Genomic DNA, 11,098 nt, shown 5'->3' with positions numbered 1-11,098 from the left:
AAAAAGAATAGCTTTTGTATTGTTTTTTGCACTTTTTGGTGTGCCTTTGTCAGAAGTGACCAAATTCAAAAATAATAAACAATAAACAAACATTACTTGTTTTTCAGTATATTCAGTTGTGTCATTACCTGGCCCAGTTAAATTTCTTGGTTTGAAAATCTGGCCCAGCTGAATTTGTAATTGAATAGCTCCAATCTAGTAAATGAAAACAAACAGTATTACCATAAAGCCAACCTTTTACAGCAAATTTCAACATATTTTTTTCTGAATGTTTGCAACTGAATAAAATAATTTTGGAATTCAGTGATCAGTAACACACCACAGCACACGACGACGAAACGGGTCCTCTGCATTTAATCTATTTGTGACATTGTGACATAGGTCACCACTGCCCTGTGTCATCTTGGTTTATTATTTTCAAAAAGTCTTAGTCTTTCTTGTAATGGGTTGGAGAAAAGTAACTAAAAAGAATGCAATTCAAACCCTTTTTTGTAAAACAGATTATTACACAGCGTTTAAGTGTACTAAGAGAAATTGACTTACCTTTGTCTTCTATATGACAAGTTTCATAACATTTTAAGACTCAAAAAACTCACCACAATTAAAGCTCATGTGATGAAAATAATTCTTGTTCACATGCTAACACAAAGCTCACGCAAAATTTTGGAAATAAACTACACTATACAACATTCTCATGTAGCCTCCTTAAAATTAAATATTTCATATGTTCCCAATCAATAAATGTGCAGGAATGCTACCAATTCTGTCATTTTCCACCAACACTGACATCTCCACTTGTGCGCCTAGATGAGGAAAGGGCCCCCGCGGGCGAGGAAAGGGCCCCCGCGGACGAGGAAAGGGCCCCCGCGGACGAGGAAAGGGCCCCTGTGTACTCTGCCCTGTGTTTGCAGGGGGCCTGAGGTCTGCAGCCAGCCTCTGACTAATGTCAGGATTCAGACCTTTTCCTCAGAATTCTCTGAATATTATTTCACGTGGCCCAAATTCTCTTCTGTAAAATACACAGTTTATAAAACTGCTTTGCAGTCAAAGACTACCTTCAAAATATACTAACTATTAAAACGCTGCCTCCAAATCTTTGTCAAACAAATCCTAAACATCAACAGGACTAATGAGGGAGACCCAACATACTGGTATTTCACAAATACAATTCAGAAAAATTCAAGAACAAATATTTATTGGACTGACTGATAATGAACTGTCAACTGAGTGGGTCTGGTGGTGCTTCTCAATGTGTCCTAATTGAGATAATCACTGGGAGCACTGGTAGGGCCTCTCTCCTGTGTGAATCTGCTGGTGCTTCTTTAGGGTTCCTAAATGTCTGAAGCTCTTCCCACACTGGGAGCACTGGTAGGGCCTCTCTCCTGTGTGAATCTGCTGGTGCTTCTTTAGGGTTCCTAAATGTCTGAAGCTCTTCCCACACTGGGAGCACTGGTAGGGCTTCTCTCCCATGTGAATCAGTTGGTGTTTCTTGAGGCTTCCTAACTCACTAAAGCTCTTCCCACACTCAGAGCACTGATATGGCCTCTCTCCTGTGTGAATCCGCTGATGTGTCTTTAGGTATACTAATCGACTGAAGCTCTTCCCACACTGGGAGCACTGGTAGGGCTTCTCTCCCGTGTGAATCAGTTGGTGTTTCTTGAAGCTTCCTAACTCACTAAAGCTCTTCCCACACTCAGAGCACTGATATGGCCTCTCTCCTGTGTGAATCCGCTGATGTCTCTTTAGGTATACTAATCGACTGAAGCTCTTCCCACACTGGGAGCACTGGTAGGGCCTCTCTCCCGTGTGAATCCGCTGATGTGTTTTTAGGTATGCTAATCGACTGAAGCTCTGCCCACACTGGGAGCACTGGTAGGGCATCTCTCCCGTGTGAATCAGTTGGTGATTCTTGAGGTTTCCTGACTGACTAAAGCTCTTCTCACACTGGGAGCACTGGTAGGGCCTCTCTCCTGTGTGAATCCGCTGATGTCTCTTTAGGTGTGCTAATCGACTGAAGTTCTTCCCACACTGGGAGCACTGGTAAGGCCTCTCTCCTGTGTGAATCTGCTGGTGCTTCTTTAGGATTTCGAATCCTAAAGAAGTTGGTGAATCCTGGGTTGTGTTGACAGATCCAGTCCTCAGCTGTCTGACATACTCCTTGGGGTGAGATCTTTTGATATGTCTGTGCAGGTCAATGTCTGCAGTGTAGGAGAATGGATCCTGAGAGCAAGCGAAGGTTTGGGAGGATTCATCCACTGTCCTTGCTGGGGGAAGATGGAGACACGGCCGTCAGTACTGAGATGGAACAAGGTTAACAGAGAAAAATAATCAGGAAAATAGTGAATAAGGCAAACATATCTTCCAAAGAGCATTCGTTACTCCATATGCAGTTCATGTTCACAGTGTGCTATTCACACTGCAATCTCTGATATACCTGAACTGAACTGCACAGAGTAACAACACTGCTGGTTTGAAATGGCAACTTGAAGTACAAAGTATTACCTCCAAATGTATCAAAACAATTGAGGTTTTGATGGTATATGTTAATAGCTAAAATCACCTGGGTTTGGAGGTTTCACACACTCTTTGCTCCTCCCATCAGTGTGTAACGAAAGGGAACCAGTCAGCTCCTCCTCAGTCACATCCTGAACCGCTGTGCCCTTCATCTTCAGCCATAAAGACCAAACAAGGCAGAATAAGCCGTTCACTTCATAAAGTTATACAGGCTGTTATATTTGCATAAAAGAGAAAAACTAAAATCATTTTCAAGTCAGACAAACTACATTATTGTCCTTTTCTGGTATAACCTGTATTTGGCTGCTTTTCAGATTAACACACAAAAATTAAACCACCTCAGAATGGACAAGTGACATTTGTGAAGAGACCCACATACACTCCACTTCACCTTGTAGGGGCTCTCGCTCGCAGTCCCTTCAACCTCAGATATCAGGAATTCTCCCTCCTCTTTTTTAACCTCTCCGACTCCCTGCTGGGAAGGTTTCTGGTTCGTGTGGCAGCTGGTTTCACTGCAGGAAGGCGTCTGCTGAAACCAAAATGGAATTAAACACTGAGACTGTGCCAGTTAGTCAGGGTGTCATAATGCACAGCCAGCAGCAGCTTGAGTTGACCACAAACAGACCCTCCTTCCCTGGTCTGTGGCATATGACTCTAACCCCACAGCAGGGGATCACTTCCGATCAGACCACCAGAATACAGGTTGGAAAACTCCTGGATGCTGAAGATACCAATGAACATTTCAGGCAGACTGCGTCACCCTAGGGAATATCCACAACGCTCCTACTTAGTGTTCTGGTCATCTATAGGCGCTTTCAACATCGCTGGAAGTATTTCCGGAACCAGAACCTTTTCCCAGAACCAGTTACCTTTGTCATGTTTACACTGTAGGAACTCGGCCCAATTGTAGTTCCTTGGAGGCAGTTCCAGTACTCCAGACTAGGTATGATTTGCTCAAACACAAACTACTGGGGAGGCACTTAGAGCGATTAACTTCTTGAATGGTCGACCACAAGCACCAACGCAAACTTGGAAGGTACATGGAAGTGCAGGAAATGAGATGCAGCAGAGCAAAAAGAGCAGACAATTGGGGTACAAAAATAATTCCATTTATGTATCAAGTAATACATGTTTTGCTTGCATCTCCAATTGTCTGCATCAGAAAATTCCATCACCACCTAATATAGTTTAGTCATATAGCTGGTGCCAGTGGTGAAACTTGCCATCGCTTATTAGCAGGACAATGTTACATATTCTTTTATTCTGCGGAGAATGAAAGATCGATCTGCTGGCCAGATTTAATAAAAATCATGAACATGTCATGGGTTATATTACAACCCCAAATCAGAAAAAGTTGGGACGGTATGTTAAATTAAAATCAAACTGAAAACAGTACTTTGTTGAATTATCTTTAACCTGTATTACATTGAAAACAATACAACAGCACATTATTTAATGTGTTCCTCATGAATTTGATTGTTTTTCTCAAAATAAACACGTATCACGATTGATCACCCAATAAACTGACAACTAACTAAATGACTCATCCAGCCTCCATTGTTTTGGCGTAGCGGTGAAGTTTCGTATGAAAACTGTGTAACGTTAAACTTACGAACTTCTCTTCATGTTCCTGTAGTGCACCTTCTCGCATCTCTGCAGCCGAATCCATTCAGCTTCGGAGAAATAGGCCCGGATATCCGAGTAATCCTCCTGCATGGAGACAGGGCCTTTCATGAGGCTGCTTCAAGCTTTACAGAGCAGACACAACGACACCAAAAAGCCACTGCACCCACTGGCCATGTCAGATATAACAGGCTGTCCTCAGTTTCAGCTGCCAGTTCTCCCCCAATTGCCTTACCTCAACTGACAAACTCATGCCCGAAGTCCTTTCTATCTTGTGTGGCGACCAAGTCCACGTTCCCACCTGAAATGTGTAATAAAATGTCAAATATGCAGAGGGGGGTAGGGGCGCACTACGCTTAATCTACTTTCAATGTAATCATTGAATATTCTGCAGTTTTATTTGAGTATATCTGCAAAATGCAATGCCTTTTCTCCTGAATCTCACCTTTTTGTCGACTTATTTGAGGCCGTTACCAGTGGTATTCAGCCACCCCATCAGTATCGTTCCACCCAAACCAATCCTTCCATCCAAACCACACCCAAGATCGATTTCATTGGATAACAGTATGAGGGCACTAATCCAAACCGCAGCCCAAATGTATGTCGCAGTCCACTTTTATCCTTGACATGAGGGAAAGCCGGGGTCCCGCCAGACAAAGAAGCCAATTCCGGCTAAGAATAACTCAGTCTAACTGACAGCAAATGTAATTGGGCTCAGGTAGGGAACACAGGTGTAAGGAATAAGAGGGCGGGTGCAGCGCTCTGATTTGCCACCACAGCAGACACCTCGAAACGCGCGAAAAAAGCATTGAGGTGTCTGCTGTGGTGGCAAATCAGAGCGCTGCACCCACCCCCGCTGCTGAACCGGCACCTCTGATACTGTCTGAACATGATGTGAGGAGAGCTCTGAGGGCAACCAACTGCAGGAAGGCAGCGGGACCAGATGGCATACCGGGACGTGTGCTAAGAGTATGTGCAGATCAGCTGACCACGGTATTCACCAGCATCTTCAATGCCTCCTTAGCCCAACAGATAGTCCCCACCTGCTTTAAAACATCAGTGATTGTTCCAATCCCGAAGAACACCCGCCCAGCCAGCCTCAATGATTACCGCCCAGTAGCCCTGACATCTATAGTGATGAAGTCCTTCGAGAGGCTCATGAAACCCTTCATCAGCTGCTTCCTTCCCTCTGACTTTGATTCATTGCAGTTTGCATACCGGACAAACAGATCCACCGGAGACGCTGTTGCACAGGTCCTGCACTCCACACTGAGCCATCTTGATGAGGGATGTGGTAACTATGTGAGAATGCTGTTCATAGACTACAGCTCAGCATTCAACACCATAGTCCCCCACACCCTCTCGGAAAAGCTCCAGGACTTGGGTTTCAGTACGTCCTTGTGCAGGTGGATACACAGCTTCCTGACCGCAAGACCACAGTCAGTGAGAATAGGGGATGTGTACTCCCATACACTCACACTGAACATAGGGGCCCCCCAGGGATGTGTGCTGAGCCCCCTTCTCTACTCCCTCTACACCGCGGACTGCAAGGCCAGGCACCCCACTAACTCCATTGTGAAGTTTGCTGACGACACAGTGGTGGTAGGACTCATCTCCAGGAATGACGAGAGGGCCTACCGGTGTGAGGTGGACGGTCTAGCAAAGTGGTGTAAGGCAAATCACCTCTCCATGAACATCAGTAAAACAAAGGAGATGGTGATTGACTTCAGGAGACAGAGAGATGAGCAAACTCACACCCACCTCCAGATCAACGGAACCCCTGTGGAGAGAGTCTCCCACTACAAATACCTCGGCGTCCACATTACTGAGGACCTCACCTGGAATACACACATGGACTTCCTCATCGGCAAAGGCAGACAGCGCCTCTATTACCTGAGGCGTCTAAAGAGGTTTAAGATCTCCGGAAACATCCAGAGGAGATTCTACACTGGAGTCATTGAGAGCATCCTGTGCAACAACATCACGGTGTGGTACGGGAACTGCACTGTTCAGCAACGGAAGGCCCTGCAGAGGGTAGTGCGCACAGCAGAACGCACCATGAGAACCCCTCTACCAGCACTGCAGGACATCTACACTGAAAGGTGCAAATCCCGGGCCATCAGGATCACCAGTGACTCCGGCCATCCCGCCCATAAACTGTTCAGGCCACTGAGGTCTGGGAAACGCCTCTGTAGCCTGAAAACAAGAACGGAACGGTTTAGGAGGAGTTTTTACCCACAAGCAGTGAGACTCCTAAACCATAGCACATAACTGGGCAACACAATGGACAACTACACACACAACTTAATTTCTTCCATCTGTAAATTATAAAAACATCTGTACCTCATGGCACATCTGCACCTTACCTTGTCTGCACCTATGGCACTTTATTTATTACATGGTAAATGCATATTTACTTCTGTATATAGATGTACATAAATTCATTTTTCCTCTTTTTATACTTATCCTCTGTTAGTACTTATACACTTATCCTACGTCTAGCACAGTCGGAGTTCAGCCAGGAAAACACATTTCACTGTATGTTGTACCAGCTATAACTACATGTGACAAATAAAGAATCTTGATCTTGATCTTGATCTACACTCGCAGAGTCTCGTATCTGCCAAAACGGTGGTTTATAGAACAGTATAATATAATGTAATACAGTGTAGACATACACCGGGTATTGAAAGGCAGCTCAGATACAAATTCTTGATCCCCCTTCATACCCCAAGGTGCTGAGTGTAGGTGTTGTGAGTACATCTGCATATAAAGAGTGACCTCCTGCAGTGTGAGGATCCTGAGGCAGGGAGAGGACAGGATGGAGACTTCCCCTGAGAGCAAGTGGTAGGCCAGCCACTTCTCTGGCCACTGTAAAGTTAATTACTCCCTTATCACCCTAATGGCGCCCACTGGAACCCCCAATCACTCTCTGACCTCCCCCACAACCTGCTAACACTGTCTGTATTCAGACGATCAACCAAGAACATTAGGGGATCTTTACTAATTTTCATTACACAGGATTAAACTTTGGTTTAACCTGAGACTTGACATTTGCTAAGGAACGATTTTCTTCACTTACACACCATGATCTTAGTTTGACTCCCAAATTTTACTTATTCAGATGATGCAACACAAAATTCAGCTGCCATTGTCAATAAAAAAGTGCTAGTGGCACACAAGTTTTTTATTATATATAATTTAATTTTTTTGCCAAGTATGGTGTTTATTTCACATTTAAAAAAAAAGGACCTTACTTTGTTACAATGCACTGTAAATGTATTTGTGAGTTTCACCTTGTTACTGAAATAAAAACGTAAGGTCACGAACATTGCGAATTATTTCAATTTTAGCGGTATTTTAAGAATCTTTGCAGCTCTTGTGCCACCTCTAAATGAAGTCCGATTGAGCTGAAATTTTATATGTGAGTACAACTTACCAAAAGGAAACTTTTTAGGGGGTGTCACTTCGATTTCTTAAAAAATTATTTTTTTTGGGACACCCTAATATATATACACACACACACACACACACATATATATATATATATATAGCCTAAAGTAAGGAATACTATATTATTTGCATTTTATATATATCCCACGTTTATTTATACAAAGAACCACTTAACATTCTGCTGTTAGCCAATGAAACCTCCCCAATGATTATCTATACTGTGGTTTTCCCATGTTGTTTTTGATTATCAAAAAGGTATATGGTCTTTTATTTGCACAGTTTGTGTTTATTTGGAGAGCATATTTTAATCTTAGATTTGATTCTTTATCTGTGCTGTTGATTAGAAAAGCCCGCAACTGTAAAGCTTGTTAATAACCAATTCCGATTTTGTAAACCAACGAGCTACTCCAGTAGTCTTTTTTTCTAGATTCTTTTACTCTCAGTAAAGTAGTTAGGTTGTTTATTACTTTTACCCCGACTTCAGGTGTTATAATATTGAAGTAACCGTACTTTTACTCGAGTACAGAATTCGACTACTCTACCCATTTCTGCAAACATACAAGCATGTTTTCCGTAACTAAAAGTCTCCCGGAGGAATGCGAAACTAGCTAGCTACATTAGCAGTCACAGCTACGAACCCATCCCCCACAAACGCCTTACCGTGCCACAAATGCCTCCTCCTGTCAGTGACTCGAAAGTTGTTTCCCCAAACAGTATTTTCCTGTTCGGTCGTGATTAAACCCACGACTGAAATGTCTGCTGACCGCTGCAGCCTGACCGAATAATTAGAAGTGTCTGGCTGCAGACCTTCACCAGGAGGATCTCAGCAGTGCGAATCTGGCAAGAATAAGGGGGAGACTTCCGGTCGCTATGTCCGCTTATTGTGTCAAAATAAAAGTTCGGTTTTAATAGGCGATTAATCCATTGAATGGTGAATTATGTGCAAGAATAATAATAAGTCCTGTGATATATTATACTTACATCGCCAAATTTTATCATAAATAAAAGTAAATGTATTAAAAGATTAAGAAACTTATATATTTACCTTATTTTATACCTAAAATACGTAAATTATTTTGTTTCTTACACAGCTTTCCTTACTTATTTTAAGTAAATTTTAACCATCCAAAATAAAAAAGTAAGAGAACTGCACAAACATTTATACCATATGTTGTTGCATAAAAGTAATCGTCAGCAAAACGTTTGCTGGGTTTGGAATATAGTGTCAGCAACGCGCAATTATGCCTGATTTTACATACCGGTCAAATGTACATGCATGAAACACAAATAAAGGATTGCGTCAGCTTCAAACCTAGCTAGGTACATTCTACTAAGGCTTCATTCTACACACTAATAAGGAGTGTGGGACCAAAATAAAAATTCATTTGAAAGGATTCTAATTTTGTCTCAGCTTCACATTTCAATCTAATTGATTGAAACCAGTTAAAGAAGGGGGACTTTACTGTATCAAGAACTGGACAACATTCTTCATTTATGTATGATGTTGTGTCTTCAGCTTCTTGTTGTACATTTAATTTTAGAACTTTAGATTTGATATTTGAAATACTCATCTCTACAGATTGTGTATAATATTTGCTTCCTAGTACAATGCAGACATCATGCACAATAGAACAAATTTCTTGCATAGAGGATTACTTTATCAGGATGCTGAATATGTACATCCCCACAGTGTATCTCTTATCTTTACCACTGTACTGCTTCTTACAAATTTCACTTGCCTGTCTCAGATGGCTTTTGGAGGATCTTACTATACAGAATTTTAAATCTTCCTGTGATGCACAACCACTGACAATTCTCCAACAGCGTTATAAATAGTGCTTCCTCCGAAGATCCTTGATGAGCACTCAGTCTCCTGGCTCCAAGGTCGAAGTCACCGCTGGGGGGTAAGTCGCAGTGTGCTTCACCATTTGATGTAGGCACCAAAGTGTACCCTGTAAACTGGACAGATAAGTTAACAAATCGCCATCTACAGTTTCTAACGTCACTTTCCCTCCTGGATATGGCATCGGCATGGGTCTCCCTGTGAGCACCTCGAACGGGGCCACCCCAGTGGCTTGGTGTGTCCTGGCCCCCATGCCAGTGTCTCCCTGTGAGCACCTCGAACGGGGCCACCCCAGTGGCTTGGTGTGTCCTGGCCCCCATGCCAGTGTCTCCCTGTGAGCACCTCGAACGGGGCCACCCCAGTGGCTTGGTGTGTCCTGGCCCCCATGGCAGTGTCTCCCTGTGAGCACCTCGAACGGGGCCACCCCAGTGGCTTGGTGTGTCCTGGCCCCCATGGCAGTGTCTCCCTGTGAGCACCTCGAACGGGGCCACCCCAGTGGCTTGGTGTGTCCTGGGCCCTATGGCAGTGAGCACAAGTGGGAGACCTGTCACCCAGCCCAACCCTGTCTCAGTACAAAACTTGGCAACTTTCCCTTTTATGGTCTGATTTGCCCTTTCAACTATTCTCCCACTAACAGAGCGCTCTTTTTAGGTCGGAGAACGCCTGAGAACTCCTTCCTCAGTCCAGTCCCCGGTCAGAGGGACGCAGTCCCTTCCCTCCATGCATTAAATCTTGGAGGGGCTGGGCCCTTTCTGCAAAATCCCGAATGCATGGATGGCAGTAGCCAATCATTCCCATCCATTTCATCAGCTGTTGTTTGCTTTGAGGTTCAGGTGCCTCTCTAATGGCCTTATTTCTTTTGGTTCCCAGCTGGGAATTAAGGACATGTCCGAGGTATTCTACCTCCTCTCGTACTAACTGCAGTTTTGTCTTTGAGGCGTTGTGGCCATTTTTTGCGTGATAATTTAGTAATGCGCATGTATCTTGTTCACATGTTTCCCTGCTGTCTGACCACAGCAACAAATCATCCACATATTGCACCAACTCACTTTTTCCCGGTGGAGAAAACCCTTCCAGATTTTTCCTAACTCCTGAGCGTACACACTCTGCGATTCTGTAGACCCTTGTGGCATTACAGTCCAGGTGTACCTTTTCCCTCGAAACGTGTGTGAAAACCAGTACTGTGAGTCTGGATGGACAGGGATGGAGGAAAATGCATTAGCTAAGTCTATGACAGAGAACCATTTTGCCTGAGGTGGGATGGAGGATAGTATAGTCACTGGATTTGGCACTATAGGCACTCTAGGATGCACTGCATCATTCACCCCCCTTAGGTCCTGCACACACCTCCATGATCCATCCGCCTTTTTCACTGGCAGAATTGGGAGTTCACCGGGGAGTACGGGATTTCCACTAACGCTCCTCTTTTGACGAGTTCGGCATGCACTGTGGCTGTCCCTTTCCCTGCATCCTGTGAGAGCGGATATTGTGCTTTTTGCGGTCTGTAGTCAGACTTTGGTTGTTTTCTCAGCGGTTCTGCGGTTTTGATTCTTCCAAAGTCATTTTTCCCTTGTGCCCATAATGTAGGTGGTAAGTCGGCCAGCCACAGTGGTTCCACTTCTGTTTCCTTTTCTTTTGTCACGTCAGAGTTCCAGCACATTTCTC

At 43.9% G+C, this 11,098-nt stretch overlaps 1 protein-coding gene across 1 annotated transcript; it reads right to left on the bottom strand.

Annotated features, from left to right (window-relative positions):
* Positions 1 to 1,178: 1,178 nt before the first annotated feature.
* On the bottom strand, positions 1,179 to 8,457 carry LOC140588799 (uncharacterized). The gene is made up of 6 exons (XM_072710977.1): positions 8,251 to 8,457; positions 4,373 to 4,438; positions 4,127 to 4,224; positions 2,906 to 3,043; positions 2,561 to 2,666; positions 1,179 to 2,264 (listed from the first exon to the last, which is right to left on the bottom strand). The coding sequence occupies exons 3-6, from the start codon at positions 4,181 to 4,183 to the stop codon at positions 1,270 to 1,272; spliced, it is 1,296 nt and encodes a 431-aa protein (XP_072567078.1). The 5' UTR covers positions 4,184 to 4,224; positions 4,373 to 4,438; positions 8,251 to 8,457; the 3' UTR covers positions 1,179 to 1,269.
* Positions 8,458 to 11,098: the final 2,641 nt, after the last annotated feature.

This window comes from Paramormyrops kingsleyae, chromosome 4, assembly GCF_048594095.1.
Source record: "Paramormyrops kingsleyae isolate MSU_618 chromosome 4, PKINGS_0.4, whole genome shotgun sequence".
Lineage (NCBI taxonomy): Eukaryota > Metazoa > Chordata > Actinopteri > Osteoglossiformes > Mormyridae > Paramormyrops > Paramormyrops kingsleyae.
This window is presented reverse-complemented; position numbering and strand designations above follow the sequence as displayed.